The 18,906-nt window shown below is 38.4% G+C and overlaps 1 protein-coding gene across 1 annotated transcript in view; it reads left to right on the forward strand.

The window, feature by feature from the left end:
* The window catches only part of KCNH8 (potassium voltage-gated channel subfamily H member 8), a 384,779-nt gene that overhangs the window by 112,667 nt on the left and 253,206 nt on the right, over positions 1-18,906 (forward strand). Inside the window, exon 2 of the mRNA XM_024742050.1 lies at positions 13,971-14,204. Within this exon, the coding sequence (XP_024597818.1) occupies positions 13,971-14,204 (234 nt within the window). The remainder of the gene's footprint in view (positions 1-13,970; positions 14,205-18,906) is intronic.

Raw genomic sequence — 18,906 nt, forward strand, 5'->3', positions numbered from 1 at the left:
CACAAATATTTTGAGTTTCTATACACTAATAACAAACTATCAGAAAGAGAAGTTAAGAAAACAATCCCATTTTCAGTTGCATCAAAAAGAATAAAATACCTATGTATAAATTTAACCTGGAGGTAAAAGACAAATTTAATGCCATCCATATAAAAATTCCAATAGTATTTTTTACAGAAATAAGAAAATTAATCTTAAAATTTATATGGAACCACATAAGACCCCAAAGAGCCAAAGCAAACTACCAAAATACCAAGGGCATTTTTCACAGAACTAGAACAAATAATATTAAAATTTGTATGGAAACACAAAAGACCCTGAAAAGACAAAACAAAATTTAGAAAGAAGAACAGAGCTGGAGTAATCACACTCCCTGACTCCAGACTATACTAGAAAGCCACAGTAATCAAAACGGTATGATACTTGCACAAAAGCAGATGCATGGATCAGTAGAACAGAATACAGAGCCCAGAAATAATCCCATGCACTTGTGGTCAGTTAATCCACCTACAACAAAGGAGGCAAGAATACACAATGGAGAAAAGACAGTCTCTTCAATAAGTGGTGCTGGGAAAACTAGACAGCCACATGTAAAAGAATGAAATTAGAACATTCTCTAACACTGTACACAAAAATAAACTCAAAATAGATTAAAGGCCTAAATGTAAGACCAGAAACTATAAAACTCCTAGAGGAAAACATAGGCAGAACACTCTTACATAAATCGCAGCAATGTTTTTTTGGATCTGTCTCCTAAAGCAAAGGAAATAAAAGCAAAAATAAACAAAAGGGACCTAATTAAACTCAAAGACATTTTGCGCATCAAAGGAAACCATCAAGAAAACAAAAGGGCAGCATATTGAATGGGAGAAAATATTTGCAGATGATATGACCGATAAGGGATTAATATCCAAAATATAGAAACAGTTCAAACAACTCAACTTCAAAAAACAAATAACCTGATTTAAAAATGGGCATCAGTACTGAATAGACGTTTTTCAAAAGAAGAAAAGCAGATGACCAACAGGCACATGAAAAGATGCTCAATATCACTAATCATTAGGGAAATGCAAATCAAAACCACAATGAGATACCATTCGACCCAGCAATTCCACTCGTGGGTATACACCCCCCAAAAAACAAAAACATTAATTTGAATAGATACATGCACCCCAATATTCACAGCATTATTTACAATTGCAAACATATGGAAGTAACCTAAGTGTCCATCAACAGATGAATGTATAAAGAAGATGTGGTCACTTTATACAATGCAATACTACTCAGCCATAAAAAAAATGAAATCTTGCCATTTGCAGCAACATGGATGTACTTGGAGGGTATTACGCTAAGTGAAATAAGTCAGAGAAAGTATAACATCACCTGTGTATGGAATCTGAAGAATACAACAAACTAGTGAATATAACAAAAAAGAAGTAGACTCACAGATATAGAGAATAAACTAGTGGTTACCTGTGGGGAGAAGGAAAGGGAGAAGGGAATATAGAGGTAAATACTGGCATTAATTCTGTTATTTAAAGATGTCACAAAAATTTTAAGCTTTTTCCACCCTTTAGTTCTGCCACACTCAGGCATGCCACCTCAAGGTCACAGAATGACTGCCACAGCTCTAGACACCACAATTAAATTCCAAGACAGGAATGAGTGGGAAGAGAAGGTAAAAGGGCACAGTGGCTCGGATGATGAGAGCATTTCTTTTCTCATATCTCTCTTTTAATGAAAATTAAAATATCTTCCTGAATACCTGCAAGCTGACTTATCCAAATATCTAACTGAACAGATCTTATTAACCTGGCCAGGTAATAACAAGTGAAAAAAAAAATCAGTTTCACAATTATATGATTACTTATGACTAGTTAAAAAGTTTAAGAAACTAGTTTAAAATTATGACCAGTAGCTGAGAAAGGTAGAATCATGGGGAACATGTTTATTTTTTCTCTGGTTTCCTAAGGCTTTGTAATATGGCTACATTAGTTTGATAATGAAAGCATGCACTTCTAGTGAAAATAAGTTCATTTGAACACAAAGTAATTAGACTTGCCTGAAAGACTCATTGATTTATCTAAAACCTTCTCTTACTTCCCACCCCACATATCTGTACTTTCGCAAAGCAGGGAAAAGGATGGGGAAGCCCTGCTAAGAACCTTATGGTCATTCTTTTAACTACAGAGCGTGCAGTGTCACAGCCCACATCTCGCCCAATGTCTTCTGACTCAGAACATGATTATGTTGATTTATTTAAAAATCCATCCTGAAAATCATATTTCTTTTTTAAATAAATTTATTTATTTTATTTATTTTTATTTTTGGCTGTGTTGGGTCTTCATTGCTGCACACGAGCTTTTCTCTAGTTGCGGCGAGTGGGGGTTACTCTTCGTTGCGGTGCAGGGGCTTCTCATTGCAGTGGCTTCTCTTGTTGTGGAGCACGGGCTCTAGGCGTGCAGGCTTCAGTAGTTGTGGCACTCGGGCTCAGTAGTTGTGGCACATGGGCTTAGCTGCTCCACGGCATGTGGGATCTTCCCGGACCGGGGCACGAACCCGTGTCCCCTGCATCGGCAGGCGGACTCTCAACCACTGCACCACCAGGGAAGCCCCACAGATATGTTTTATTTCATATTTATACCTCCTCATGACTTAGGTCTGAAAGGTGTTCAACCTAAAATCTAATCATAACAGAAATGAGTTTTTTCATGTAAAGGCAGTTTTCTTGTTGCAGGTTAGGTGGCTGCCATGGTGTCTGGTCAACATAACTCAGATGTACCCATAGCATTCACTCAGGAAAATGTGTGTGTGTGTGTGTGTGTGTGTGTGTGTGTGTGTGTGTGTGTGTTTGATAGAGATAAGATTTAATTAAAAAAAATACACACCCACATAAGTGCTTGATGATGGAATATCCAAGGATAGACCATTTCCTTATAGAGTTTAGCATCTATTTGTAGTTTTGTATATAGTGGGCTTGGGTTCGAATGGCTAAGAAATCATAAATAAACATGTTGAAACATCATTAAAAATTGTAATACTCAGTCTTAAGAGAAAAAGCAGACTATAATGATAGAAAATAATGTGGGGTGACTTATTTAGATGACATAGTCAGGGAATGACTCTCTGAAAAGTGGACATTTGGTCTGAGACCTGAAAGATGAAACACAGCGGGAAGAAACTGCATGGGCACAAGCCTTGGGAGAGAGCTGGGAAGGACATTCTCAAATGTTAGATAGCAGGTAAGGAGTAAGTGAAATCCTAGATAAGGTATTACGGGCCATAATAGAAATGTTTGAGGTTCATTCCAATTGCCATGGAAAGCCTTTAAAAAATTTAAAACAGGAGAATGATGTTTTTCTTTGCAAAAATTATTCTAGGTAATAAGACCAAAGCAGGGGTTCAATCCATATGTGGGGAAGGTTAGCACCCTTCACCGTCACAGCACTGGTGTCACTGGTTTGTGAAAGAGTGAGGTCCCCATCAGTAGGTACTTGTGCCACCACAAGACAGAATATTGCAGAGAGGGCCTATGGGATTATAGATTGGGCATGAGGTTATATATGGACCTTTATTATCATCCCCAAACTTTGAGCTCCTGTAGTACTATTAACTGAGCTAATTATTAAAAGTGTCTTTAGGAATGATAGAAAAATCATAAAATCAAAGGGGTTATTATTTAGAACAGAATTCTCCAAAACCTTATGTATTAAATATATACTCACCTACAAAGTGGATATCCCCTTCCCAAGATGAGGCTGATGTATATGATGTGAACCTTCCATTAGGGCAGATGGTCTCAATTGTTTTGGAAATATATATCATCTAGTGGTGTTGTTTAAAATGAAGATCCAGGGCTCCCATCCCTTGGAGATTCTAATTTAATAGATCTGAAGTGAGGCCTGAGAAATTGCAACCTTAATAAGCATCCTAGGAGATCCCAATAGGCGAGGTGGACCAGGGCTGCACTTTAGGAAACAGTGGACTTGGTGATGTCCCTATGCAGATTCTAGCTCTCCTTCACTTCTTGTTGTCATCCACCGAGATCAGGAGTATTGTAGCTCTGAGGATATTTTAACTTGCATTGTCACGTTACTCAACCTTTATAAGCCAAACCCCCTTCATCTGTAATAAAAGCATAAGATGCTTTTGTGAGGACCAGAAATGCAAAATGCGGACCTGAGAGCCTGGCATATCATACCTGTTTAATAAACAGCACCTACTGTCTGCCTTATTTCTGTCTAATTTATTTAGCCGCCTCTTTCCTAGTTATCTTGGTTTACTAACGCCGAGTCAGCATTGACCTGTGTTGGTTTGCTTCTACATTATTGTCATCTTCATCTTGCCTCCACCTCGCCCACAAATTCCCAGAGACCTGCAGCTATCACCTTAATTCAAGTTTTGTACTCTCTCTGCATCATTATAAAGACACTAGAATAAAAATGCTAATATTACAGCTGTGGAATAACTGTAACTATCAAATTCTTTTACTCTTGTGTTTCCTGCTACCTAAATTAATTCTCTCTTGTAGAACCCCTCATCTTTCTTGTTTAACGTTGAGTACTGGGAAGCAGAGAAGACTATGCAGTGGCTAGATGAGGTTCTGGAAAAAGCTACCAAATGATGAGAAACATTTGCATTGCATTAGCTTCCATAGAATATAAACAAAGTTTGAAGGGAGAGAGGAAAGTCAGCCCACTCTGGGGCACTGGGCACACTAATTTGTATCTGTTGTCTTCAAAAATTCAAATTGGTGGGGCTTCCCTGGTGGCGCAGTGGTTGAGAGTCCGCCTGCCGTTACAGGGGACACGGGTTCGTGCCCCGGTTCGGAAAGATCCCACATGCTGCGGAGCGGCTGGGCCTGTGAGCCATGGCTGCTGAGCCTGCGCGTCCGGAGCCTGTGCTCCGCGACGGGAGAGGCCACAGCAGTGAGAGGCCCGTGTACCGCAAAAAAAAAAAAAAAAAATTAAATTGGAAAGCCCTTGAAGTGTAAAAGAAAAATAATAAAATGACTAAAATATGGCTGAATGAATCCCCTTTTTTCAAATCTTCACGTATGTGCAGTAAAGAGCCTGTTCTAGTTTGTTTGAAATTAAAAGGAAATATTCTTCGAATTAAGTGTCATTGCAAGCAAACTCTAGGTTGTGCTGGAGGATGATCAAGGGACAAGTTAAATGAAATATTTGGGGAATCTGAATAGACACAGAATGTGGCTGGTTTCATTTGCTGCGTTCCATTTAATCTGTCTTTCAATAGGTCCAGTAAGATGCCCAAAGAAATAGCTATGTCTTTCTGAACAAAAATATTGTCACGTGATCTTATTTTGTCTTTAAATAAACTCCTAAGAAAAGTTTTACAAGGGTGTAAAATTGAAACCACAATTAGCTACCTATTTGGTAATTTGTTTATTTAAGAGAATAAAATGAGACTTGTGCCAGAAAATCCAGGTTCCCCGATTGCCAAGGCTTGTTAAGCCCTCCCTGTCAGTTTCTGCCTAACTTCCTCTCTCCCTGATGCCTCCTCTGGACTGGGAGAGCTGGGATTTTTGTATCATCCAGTCTTATATATTTGAAAAGGGAGAAAGTATAGTGAACACCGTGCATTCTCCTCCTCTGTTTGCAAAAGCTGGAAAAAAGCTTGACCTTCCCAGGCAGCTCACTTACGGTTCATATTTGATTTGAGGGAGGAGAGGTGGGGAGGGACAGGAATCATGAATATGAAAATGTAGGAATAATAGCCATTATTATTTAATAGACATTATGAGGCAGGGATATTTACATCATGCCTATTTCTTTTCTCTAGGCACTGTTGGAAACAGGTTAGCCTACCTTCACTAGGGTAGTGGCTAAAAGACAGTATCCTGGATTAGAAAACTACGAAGTAGCCCTGAAGAGTCCCTAAGGATTCCCAAATGCTGAATTCGTGTACACACAGTAGTTTTCTTTACTGAGTGAAAGTGCCTCATAATTTCATTTTATATTTTGGAGAAAGGGCTTTGTTTGGCATTATTTAACTTCATTTGTTTGTTTCTCTTTTTTTTTTCTTAATTGGTTTCCTAATAGAAAATAAAATTTTCTATTTCTGCTTACTGAAGACTTTACTAAAAGTAGCAGGTCAGGATGAAAACTATGGGCATGAGATGGACTGTTCAGGACAGTTCTGACTTTATTTTTAAAGTTGCTGGTTATAAATGATTCCTGCTAAATAATAAAACAATAGATTTGTCTACAAACAATTGCCCTCATTTGATGTGCTTTAATAAAAACTAATAGGTTCCAAGTTTATTTCACTCATTTGCTTAACAAATACTTATTGAGTACCTACTATGTGCCAGGCACCATTCCAGAGGTTGTGACTAAATTAATGAACAAAACAAGCCACTGTCACTTAGAGTGTACATTCCAGTGACAGAGTATAGATAATCTAATTTTTAAGAAAGTAAACAGATTATGTGAAAGACCATTTGTCTAAACGACTAATTCTATTAGACAAGAACCCCAGAGAACTGGGGCATATTTTAGTATTATTTCAAATGTATTCGTAGAGAATCAATTGTGGATAAAATACCAAACACGTTTTGTTATTATTGCCTTTGAGATTTTCTGGTTTCTCCCTCATTCATTTTACTTTTGATGAATCCTGCCCTCCTGTCTTAATTAAAAATCATTCTTTTTCTAAATGAAACTCATTCACTGAATTCTAAGAGACAGTGCACCTGAAAAGAAATAGCACCACTCACCACTGAAGTTCACACAGCTGAAAAATGGAATTTGCAAAACTTACTGGTGATTTTGCTAATACCAAATTATGATAAAGAGTATACTAAACTTGCTTTGAATTTATTCGTCTTAATGAGCTTTTATCTTTGTTTATTGGAAATTTTAAAATTTGTTGATCTAGATTCTTTCTACTTCATCAAGATTACTATTTGTCTTTAATCAAGTTATTTTTATTAAGCCATTCAAATGCATGGTTAAATACATTTTAATATGTTTCCGAATAGGTATTCATGCATATGCTACAAAATTCAAACACTAAAAAGAGAATATGATGAAAATCAGTCTCCTTTCCTTTTTTGTTCTCAGCCACGTAGGTGCCCTCCCTCATTCGTTTACCGTGACTAGGTTCTTCTAGATCTTTCCAGTGATATTCTAAAGGAGCTTCTCAGACTTTACAATGTGCATATGAATCTTGTTAAAATACAGACTCTTATTCAGGGTGTGTGTGCTGAGGCTTGAGAGTCTCCATTTCTAAGAAGTTCCCAGTGAGGCTGCTAGCTTCACTGGCGAGGTGGTGAAACACATTAGTTTATATTTGTCTCCTTGTTTACTTGTTTTTTGGCCTTAAGAGAGCAAGATGTTCTCATACATATACACAACTTTCTGCTTTCTACTATGACTTCAGCCCTAGGGTTTTGGCTTTGAGCTTTGCTTTGTTACAAAGTTTTCTTCTAATCTTTGCCTGAAGTGATCATTTATGCAATATGTTAGAAATCAAACCATAAATGATGAACGTTAGCAATATAACCACTTGAAGCATGCTACTAGGTGATGTGTAAATTGTAATGACTAGGAGAATCCCTCTTTGCAAATTTGCCATCTGCTTTTTAAAGTAAGGTTAGAAAAGTCCTCAATTCCAAGCAGCCTCTAAATTTTAGCAGAGAGCATACCGAGGACTTTAGCTTGCAGCCAGTACCATTAATCTAATACAGATGCCATCATACTTGGAAATGATACAATTAAGCTCCCAGAAAGCAATATAAAGTGCAAAGATCATTTAAATATTTTAAAGTCATAAGCATTCATATTCTATGTACCTGGATAAAGTAGTCTCGAGAGATGACCGTGATCGATATCACAAGAGGTACAGATGTTGTCTTTGTTGGACCTGTATGTAAGTGTAATTCAGACAGCTTGGGAGCAACCCATAAAAGAAAATTAAAATTTCATGCTTGTTTCTTCCCCTCTACAAGAAAATGGAGGCCTATAAGATTCAAGTTTGCCCATCTGTGTGGTGTGCGAGTCTGTTCATATGAGTACTTGCTAACGCAACACAAGATTTGGTTTTAAAAGAAAACCTGTATCAGAGGCACTTTTCAGAAATAAAGATCTGGACCATCAAAGTCTCAGTTTCTGTGTCTTCGGCAGAAAGAGCCAAGGGGTACAGGTTTCTCTTTGATGCCCAGTTAGTATCTCTTTGTATCTCTCAGTGTGTCTTTTGGTGTCACTGGCTCGGGGTCTCCATGTGGAGGATTCTTAGACTGGGTGCTGAGCTGGTTGTCTTAAAGGACCGAGGTTGAGGGGGAGAGTGATCTGGATCTGTCCAATCTCTTAAGCATACACCATTCTACCACCAGTCGTGATTCTCAAACTTAGGTGATGTAGGCGTGTACTAAACAGTATGCAGAGTCATAGAAAACAAACAGCATATCCCCCTGAATTTTCAATTGAATTAAAAATATGGCAGGTCCATATTAAAACATAATTAAAAAAAACACTCAAACAAGCATAAATGCAAAATTCTGATGGATTTTTAAGTTAACCTGAGATTTCAAACCAATATCTATCGAGCTTAGATCAGTGCCTCTAGGCTCCTTGGAATGCACATTTAGTGGCTTCGGCCACTAAATACACTTCTACCTAGTAGAAGGGTATTTCAATGGGGAAATTTTAGGAATACTGAAGAGGTCAGAATCCAGATCATTTGAATTGCAACTACATTTCTTTGTCTCCTGAGGAACTCTGGAGTGGGCCTATGCAAAATATTTTGGAGCCAAGAAAGTTGTTGTCATGTTTTTGAAATATTGACTTTCTGGAGGAAATGAGGAAGTGTCCTAGAGGTTGTTGAGAGATCCAGACCGGTTTAGGAGATGTCATCAATGAACTTCTAATAAATGATCTCTATAGAGAAAAATCTGTGCCTTTGAGGTCTTTGTAGACTGAAGGGGTAAAAATATTTTTCTAGAATTAACCCATTTCTGCTGGAAGTAGAGAACAAGTCACTTCTTTACAGAAAGGATGCATGACGTAGTAAACATTGTTTGTCACATAGACTGGATTTTAATCCCTCCCTTCAAACCTTGGACTGGACACTAAAGTTCTCCAGGTCTTAGTGTTCTCATCTGAAAAATGGGCTGAGGATGAAAGGAGCTATTAGTGGATCAGTGTTTGCGTTCTCCTCTTTTTTTTCCTTCTATATTTTTCCTTTCCAACTCCCATTCCCTTTGTGCCTGGCAGTCCACAATGAATAGTACATCTCCATTTGAATGGGAAAGTGGTACCCTACAGTAGGGACTCAGAGCAAATGACCTGGGTTTCCACCAACCCTGAGATTCCCTCTGATGATCCATGAAAACTTTTGGCTAAGGAGCCATTTAGATAAATAATCAACTACTCAGAATGTAAACACATTTAAATCTTACTGTTTGCCAGCACTTCGAAACTAAATTTACACAAAAGGATGACCTAGAAACAAGGAGGAAAAAGCTGTGTGGCATTTAGATGCATATCACATATGCATAATTGATTCTTTAAAAGGTTAGGGCTTCCCTGGTGGCGCAGTGGTTGAGAGTCCGCCTGCCGACGCAGGGGACACGGGTTCGTGCCCCGGTCTGGGAGGATCCCGCATGCCGCGGGGCAACTGGGCCCGTGGGCCATGGCCGCTGAGCCTGCACGTCCGGAGCCTGTGCTCCGCAACGGGAGAGGCCACAACGGTGAGAGGCCCGCGTACCGCAAAAAAAAAAAAAAAAATTTAAAAGGTTAAATACCCTTGACACATGTATGGTTGGTGATATACCCCTGATGGGTTCATAATCATTACGGCAGTGGCTTTGTTTTACATAATTCTAAAGTAAATGTCACATTTTTTCTTTGGAGATTCCAGGACTGGTATTCAGAAAAGCATATGTTTCTAAGTAGATAGCTGGGAAGAGGAGCTACTCTTTTCCAAACAGAAGGACTATTCACGTAGCTAGTACACTAAGCTTTATGAGAAGCCGACTGCCACTAAATTCTCTCGAATTGAAATGCAATTACATATCGAGGACAGGACAAGTGCTACCTATAAACAGAAAAGCTCAAATGCATGACTTTTTTTTTTTTTTTTCTGTTTTGCTTTGTTTTTGCAGGGTATTTGCAGGAAGAATTCAGTACCCCAAACACACTATAATCCTTAATTGAAATGCACATATCAGGCAATTTGGTGAATCCTTTAGCGGCTTTTTTCAGAAGCTTATTGTACCTCTGAAGGACTGGTCTTTTCTTATGTCCATAAACAATTATAAAGATGCTAAGGGGGCTTCCCTGGTGGCGCAGTGGTTGAGAGTCTGCCTGCCGATGCAGGGGACATGGGTTCGTGCCCCGGTCCGGGAAGATCCCACATGCCGTGGAGCGGCTGGGCCCGTGAGCCATGGCCGCTGAGCCTGCGCGTCCAGAGCCTGTGCTCCACAACGGGAGAGGCCACAACATAGACAACATGAAGATACATATGTAAGTGGTAAAAAACTATGTAAATGGGAATGATTATTACAAAAATTCAAGTTATGGTTTTCTTCTTTGGGGAAGGAGGGAAATACAATTTGTGTGGTGCTCACAGGGGGTTTCACCATCCATGGGTGTTTACTGTTGTTTTTAAATACTGTTATTAAACCTTTTTTCAGGTGTGTTATATTTTCTAATTTTTGAAAATGGAAAAGGCAAAATAACAAAACACAGTGAAGAGAAAGCACCAATTAAGTTGGTAAAAAAAAGAAAAAGACAATGTAATACGGTAACCATAATAAAAGTAAATATATCAGTCTCAGGTTGGTGGATGTATCTTCATGTTGTACTTTAAAAAAATTTAAATGCATGCTATGTGCAAGACACAGCTATAAAATACAAGTCCCTGCAAGGGTCAAAAGTAGAAAGACAGATAAAAACTAACAAAAGAAAACTATTGTGGCTATTTAAATGATGGGAAACTGGACTTTAGGACAAAATGTAATGTTATGTATTTTCTCTGTCTCTAATTCCTATTTCTCCATTCATACTCTGAGCCTGGGCCATCCAGGCATCTGCTCCAACCCTCCAGGTCTTTTGATAATTATCTCCACCCATTTTTGTCTTATTCCTAGCTAGTCATTTTAAAAGCCCTGGATCTTCAGTTTCTCAACTCTGGGAGTAGTTATCTGTGTACCACTGATTTGGTACTTACGATATGCTGTATTTTAATGTTACAGATATTCATGCATTTCTTTAATTATGTTGTAACATCCTAAAGCTAGAGATTATACTTTATTCATCTTTTTACACCCCCCTGTCACCTCACTCTAGGAACTGCCATATGGTAGAACCATGTCACATGGCATATAGTAGAGTCAATAAACATGTCAGCAGTCGACTGAAAAATGGCTTCTGAAAAAACATTAAAAGCTCTTTCAGGACATTTGAGTACTTTGCCAATGTTCTGCATTTGCATTTTCTAAGCTAGCTCTCAGCCTAAATTTTAGAATGGAAGGAGGAAGAGAAACTATTGGTAAGAGAGTTACCCAGAACCGTGCAGAGTTGGTGAGACCAATACCAATAGGAGGGTGCCCCCCTCTGGACCTAGCTGGGAACTCCCATAGGTTCAAGGCTGATCTTTAAGGGCAGGGACTGCATCTAATACACTTTTCTGCCTCTCTCTGCACCTGGAACAAAGTCCATCACAAAGTACACCATCAATAGATGCTTCTTCAAAGTGTGAGAGAATTAAACATTAGTCTTGGATAATTTAATTCACTCCCATGGCCTCAAAACAATGTGCCACTGAAGGCTTCCCAGTACGGATTTTAAGCTCTGACTGTTCTGCAGAGGGAGAGGGTGACTGGGCAAGGAGATGGGTAAGCCCGGCCCAGGCAGGATGCAGATGTTAGCACTTGGATTTTTACTCTGGGCTTAGGAGGTGATTGGAGCAAACCTGAGTAGAGTGGGTTTGGTTCTGCCAGCTGATGGGGGTCTATGGAAACATGCAACAGATGTTTAAAAAGAGATGGGAAAGCCCATGGAACAGATCATCAGTGCCTGTCCTGCTGGCCACCAAGAAGTAGCTGGAATTCCTCTTTTCTCATGGCATACAAGATATGATGATGTCTGCTGCAAACCTCTTTTAAAATCCTAGTTTTTTTTCTTGTTTCTTTTTTTTTTTTTTGCAGTACATGGGCCTCTCACCGTTGTGGCCTCTCCCGTTGCGGAGCACAGGCTCCAGACACACAGGCTCAGCGGCCATGGCTCACGGGCCCAGCCGCTCCGCGGCATGTGGGATCTTCCCGGACCGGGGCATGAACCCGCGTCCCCTGCATCGGCAGGCGGACCCTCAACCACTGCGCCACCAGGGAAACCCTAAAATCCTAGTCTTTTAATAAGTAATACATAAAGCATATGATATAAAATTCAAAGGATATAGTAAGAATATGGCAAAAATAAGTATTCCTATCACCTCTGCCCATAGTTGCTCTCTCTGAAGACATCTGCAGTTACCAGTTAACCCACCTGGTTTTAGGTATACCTAAACACTTCCTGTTTGGGGATACACATACATGTCTATATGGGTTTATATATTTTCTGACAAATAGTTCATCTAATAACATACTACACCAAATCATAATTTTTTTTCATTTAACAATTTATGCCACAATTCTTTCCATTTCTCGTTTTCTTTTTATTATCTTTAAAATCCCAGCCTCTAATACTGTCTGATACACTGACACTGTTCAACTTTAGTTTCGTCAGCGAATGAATGAGTGATTTCATAATAGTCTCTAATTCATTCTGAACCTGAAAGTCACCCACCAACGCATTTTATACATGTCTTGTCTTACACCCCATCTCTAATATGCGTGTTTTTGCCTCTAAGTTAATCTCAAAAAATTTGAACCTCCCTTGAATGTTGTCTTTCAGGCTGTCCTCCAGAAGTTATCTCTAAGCGCTTAACAACTGTGTCCTGTTTTTTATTGCCCTACATTCTTATTTGTTAATATAGTAGCCATAAGATGTGAACGGTACTCTCAATAATAATTTTTATTGAGTACTTATTTGTGCCAGACATCGTGCTAAGCATTTCTCACGAATCTCTACAACATCTGTGAAGTAAGGAATAGTATCACCCTCTCCGTACACCTGTCAGTGCCCTCCCAGGATCTCCTTGACTCAGCCTTAAGTTGCTGTGCAGACCATTTCCTTATATACGGTGGCTTCCAGCATCGTGTTGCCCAAGTGACCTCCGGAGAATGTGTTCAGCCCAAGTGGGCAGGCCAAAGTGCTAACATATTGACAACCCCAAAGTGTCCTAACCAATGAGGTATAGACACTCATGGAGGTGGATAAATACCCTGGCTTTCTCTCCTCTTTGGGAAAAGTTTGAGCTGTGTTCTGCCTAGTCATTTCTTCTGTGTGTCCCTGTGTGATTGAGCCTCAGTTGCTCATATCTGTAAACCCCTTTCTGTCTCACCCTTTATTACCTTTCCTCCCTGCCCACTTCCTTACTTCCTAGAATCACCTGCCAAATAAACTGCTTACAGTCAAATCCTTGCCTCATGGTCTGCTTTTAGGGAAACCAAACCTAGGGAAACTGAGGTTCAGAATATGTGAGTAATTTGTTCAAGGTCATCTGTACATCAAGTGGCAGATTCAAGCTATGAACCAGAAGCCACACTCAGAAGCACCATCCCTTACTGTTAGGTAGATGGTAAGTGCCTCAAAGCAGGCCAAGGAATACTCTCTTCCCTCCATGGTGTGTTTCAAAATGCAAACCAATGTCGGAGCTTAATACATACTTCTGCTGGGCAATGCCGTTCTATGTTTTGGGGTGTCTTTTTTTCCACCCCAGCCCATCAGGACTTGCATTTTAGGTAATGTGGGCTAAACATATGTGCTTGTGATTTGTTACTGAAAGTGCAATTTACAAAGAATTTCTCATGCTTGTTTACTTGCTGTCTTCTTGTTGCTCTACAGATAGCAACTTCATCCTCGCCAACGCCCAGGTGGCTAAGGGTTTCCCCATAGTCTACTGTTCGGATGGCTTCTGTGAGCTTGCTGGATTTGCCCGAACAGAAGTCATGCAGAAGAGTTGTAGCTGCAAATTCTTATTCGGGGTTGAGACCAACGAGCAACTGATGCTTCAGATAGAAAAGTCCTTGGAGGAAAAAGCAGAATTCAAAGGAGAAATTATGTTCTACAAGAAGAACGGTGAGTTGGCTTTTTCTGATGGGTGCTCCTTGGACAGTTGTGAAAGGTCACCCACCTTCTTTTAACTCCCATTGCTGTAATTGCTCCATAACTCCCACTAAGCCTTAATGGTATTTTATATAAATACAGTCTGTTATTGAAGTTCCACAAATAACTTGGATGATGGCCTTGTTTTAGCCATTAACAGCATAAACTACCTGAAAATTTAGCATTAGAATTACAATTATTCAATGTCAATATATTAACTGAGGCAATATATGTTAAAATAAAGTGTATTATATTGTGGTCATGCTTAAGATATATATCAGATATGATGGTTGTTAATATATTAACAGATCCAGAGATAGTTAACTATTCAGAGATAGTTTTCCATCTTTAAGAACCACATCTCAGCGTCAGTCATTAGGGACAGAGATCCAAGTGTTTGACAGCAGAAAAAGAAGTTAATTTAAAGGACATGAGCATAGGCATTTTCTCTTCCAGTTTCCTGTTCACAGAGCCTTTCTCACTATTCTTAAATTCTAGAGACAAAATAAGAGACACACAGTGTCTCAGGGTGGGAGTACATTTTCCTGGACTCAACACTGCCACTGGCAATACTATTTTCTTGTGGCTATGGTTTTGACTCTCTTCTAAATGAAAAAGTATCTAGGGATGGGTATAGTTTCCACAGTGCTTGGTTCCTACATGGGAATAGATATCAACTATCTATCTATCTATCTAATAGATATCTTTTAAAAGTTATTTGTCTTTGGAGAACAGTCCTTGATTGTGTGAATTTTGGATGCATGGTAGTCAGGAAGTATTGGCAAGCAGCCCTCTGGGAGGGATAGGATTTCCAGTTCTTTGGCACCAGGAACACAGTTCAGACCATTGTGTCCTTCCCAGTGTCAATAGATAAGGCCTACATTGCAAATACGATAAAATAAAAGGATTCTAGCTCTATCTAATTTTACCACAATCACTGAAAAGGGGGCCTGAGATAAAAGAAAATGGAGTTGGTCACTGAGAATGCAAACTGGTAGGGAGTGATAAAACCGCCATCTGGTGAACAAAGGGAAAAGGAGAGGCTTTGTCTGAAATATCCGCTGACTGCAGACTTGTCCTTCTTAAGATAGGTGCCTTGTACAGGTCTCTCCAAATCCATTTGTTTCTTCCTTTTTAAGCCTTCTCACAATATCCAAATGTGGCACCTCTGAGAAAGGTTAAGGCCAAGGAGGAGAATTTAGGTGGCAAGGCCAAAGGGTGGAGACTTTGGAGGTCAGAAAAGTAGAAATACAAAGCACAGGGTGGAAGTGAACCCCTAAAAGAGTTTCCCGAGCCTAGTTTTTTATAAAGATGCCTACAACCTTGGACCCCTTTGGATGGAAATCATTAAAGGCACCAAGAAAGAATAAGGTTTTTAAAAATTAGGTAATAAATAAGAAGACAACTAGCTTCACAGATAAGCATAATACTCAAACTTTTCTTTGGCTAAAATACAGAGAGTAATATTTTATATTTTTATGTGCAGGAGTTAACATTTCTTATTTCTTGTCCTCCCTTTAAATTGCCCAGATTCTACCTATACATCAGTAATAGACCATTACGATGTCTTTTCAAAAAGCAGTCCCCTCCACTCTGCTGATATACAAAAGGCATTAACCACGGCTATTCTAGACAAACAAATGTATGGGTACCTGAACCAAGGGTAACAATTTTATAAATTTGGTGTTTATCCTCATTGTTTTTTTTTTAATATCAGCAATACTTTACTTATAGAGTGGTTCCCTCCTTTTTTACATGCAGCATACTTTGCACACTATTCTATAGTTGCAGAGCAATATCTTTTACAACTGTGTATACCTTTTAGAACAACATATGCTGGATGACAATCACTCATTCTTTTGTACAGTATTACATCATATGGATCAATCATAGTATTACATCAGGTGGATCCACCCTAGTCACTTACAGTATTACATCAGGTGGATTCATTATAGTATTACATGATATTACATCATAGGGATCCATCCTAGTCAATTACAGTATTACATCATGTGGATCCATTATAGTATTACATAGTCAGTTAAATAAACCTCTACTGATGGACACTTGTGTTCCCTCTAAAATGTGATCACTCATTTGCATAGTATTACATCATATGATTCAGTTCAACGACTCCCCTACTGATGGACATTTGTGTTCCCTCTAGAATGTTATCTGTTTTCTTTGCTCTTTCTGTCTCTGTCTCTCTCTCTTTTTTATGTACTACTGTTGTTATTTAGAAAGTTTTGTGTTTTTTCTAAAAGTTATCTTTTATGTGGTGTGTTTATATTGTATAGTCCCACTTTTTAAAGATTTTTGTCTTCATTTTCTATCATAAGCAATGTTATAGTTACCCAGGAACCACTTCTCCCTCCTTTCTCTCCCCACAAGCTAGTTTAAAGTAATGTCCTTTTAGTACCAGTTAATATCTATAAGATAATCAGCATGCATGGTCTGCTTTCCTTATTATCACTCTATGTTCCTCTCTCACCTCTTTCATAGTTATATTTACATTGTCAGCTCAAATAACAATTGCATGTATTTTGTCACTCTTATCCTCCTTTATTTAATCTTGTTGCTACAGTGAAATAATGATCACCTTATATTCTGTCCTAAAGCTTCTCCAATAATTTCTTCATTGTCAGAAGCTTGTTTTCTGAGCCGTCTTAGGAAGAGCTCATGGAAATTGTTTCCCTGAGCCCCTGCATTTTAATAACAATATGACTGTGACCTTTGTACTTGTAGATCAATTCGGGTGAAAATTAAACCTTTGGTTTATATTTTCTTCACTTTACTATCTCAATTATGTTATTCTTTTGTGTACTGGCATAGAGTATTATTTTACCCTAAAAGTGCCGCTAATTAAGTGAGTTGGTGTTTTGTCCTGGATGTTCAATGAATTTATTTTATTTTATTATTTCATTTCATTTTTTCATTTTATTATAATCTAATAGTTTTACTGGAATATATCTTGGCATAGGCCAAGGTCAGCAAACTCTTTCTGTAAAGTGCCGGAGAGTAAATATTATACATTCTGCAGGCCATACAGCCTATGTTGCAAGTACCCACCTATGTCACCATAGTGTGAAAACAACCCAAGAAAATATGTAAATGAATGGGTGTTACTGTCTTCCAATAAATATTTTATTTGCAAAAACAGGAGGTGGGCTAGATTTGACCTACAGGCCAGTTTACTGATACCTGGTTTAGAATTTTTTGGATCAGATTTTTCCTCTGATATGTGATGTGCCCTGTAGTATTTATGTTTAAGACCCTTTTACTTGGGGAAATTTTTCTTGAATTTTAATTATCATTAATCTGTTTTCTCACTTTGATTTTCCTCTTTACAGTCACTTATTACATGTGTGTTGGATCTTCTTTGCCTGTCCTCTGTACCTATCATTTTCTTCCTCTTTTTCATTTATTTTATTTTTTGTTTTCAGTTTTTCACCTTGTGCAATTTATTTCCTTTCCTTTCCTTTTGTGGTATCTATTCACACTTGTATTTCTTCTCTTTAAGTCTTCAGTTCTTTATCTTTCATTTATCCTCTCCTGAGCTCAGTTAGGTCATATTATTTATATCACTCTTTTGACTTGTATCTTAGTTCATACTGCCATCACAAACTATAGACTGGGTGGCTTAAACAACAGAAATTAATTTTCTTACATTCCTGAAAGCTAGAAGCCCCAAATCAAGGTGTTGGAATGGTTGGTTTCTTTTTAAGCCTCTCCCCTTGTCTTATAGATGGCTGTCTTTTCTCTGTGTCTTCATATGGTCTTCCCTTTGTGTGTCTTTGTCCTAATCTCATCTTCTTATGACACCAGTCATATTAGATTAGGGCCCACCCAAATGACTTCTTTTTAAGTAATTACATCTTTAAAGACTCCCATCTCCAAATACAGTCACATTCTGAGGTAATGGGGATTGGGACTTCAACATATCAATTTTTGAGGGCATACAGTTCATCCCATAACTCCTAGTCATACTATTTCTGAGCTTTTATAAATCAATGTAGGTTATGTATGTAGTTATTTCAAAGTTTGTAAATTTTCTTAATTACTTTTTGCTTATTTTGAAATATTTGGGTTTTGTGTGCTTATGGAACATTTTGGATGTGTTTTTACTTTCTGTATCTGTAGTCAGATAATTTTTCTCCTCTTTTATCTTTTTCTATTGTCATGTTTGATTTTTTTTCTCAACTTTAAGAATATTGAATATAGAGGTGTGCTAGGAAAACTTTCCTAAACCTATGTCTCCTTTTGCCATTCCCAAAAAGTTTTCTTTTTTTAATACTTTCCCCATATAGCTTACAATTTTGGTTTCTTTCTGAGTTAGGTCTCCTCTCCTAGTGAGGACCTGTTTCACACTAGTATTAGAAATGTTTCCTTTCTTTACCCTGATTTTCCTGCTCTGACCAAGTAGGGCTCTGGTTTGAGCAGTTTCTCCTGGGTATAGTTCTATACCTCAGTGAGTTCTATACATCCAGGAAAGAATTTCTGCTGGGTTTTCTGAGAACATTGGAGGCTCAGGCAACCCCAACACCATCCTACCTTTCTGTAGCCCATTCTCACTCACCTGCAAATTGGAGACTGGGAAGCTCTGTGTTAGTTTTAATCATTTTCAGATCTGTGTGTGGAATCCTCTACTTACAGAGGATTTCTTCTTTGGGGAGTA

The sequence above is a fragment of the Neophocaena asiaeorientalis genome, unplaced genomic scaffold (assembly GCF_003031525.2).
Source record: "Neophocaena asiaeorientalis asiaeorientalis breed wild unplaced genomic scaffold, Neophocaena_asiaeorientalis_V1.1 scaffold154, whole genome shotgun sequence".
Taxonomy (NCBI): Eukaryota; Metazoa; Chordata; class Mammalia; order Artiodactyla; family Phocoenidae; genus Neophocaena; species Neophocaena asiaeorientalis.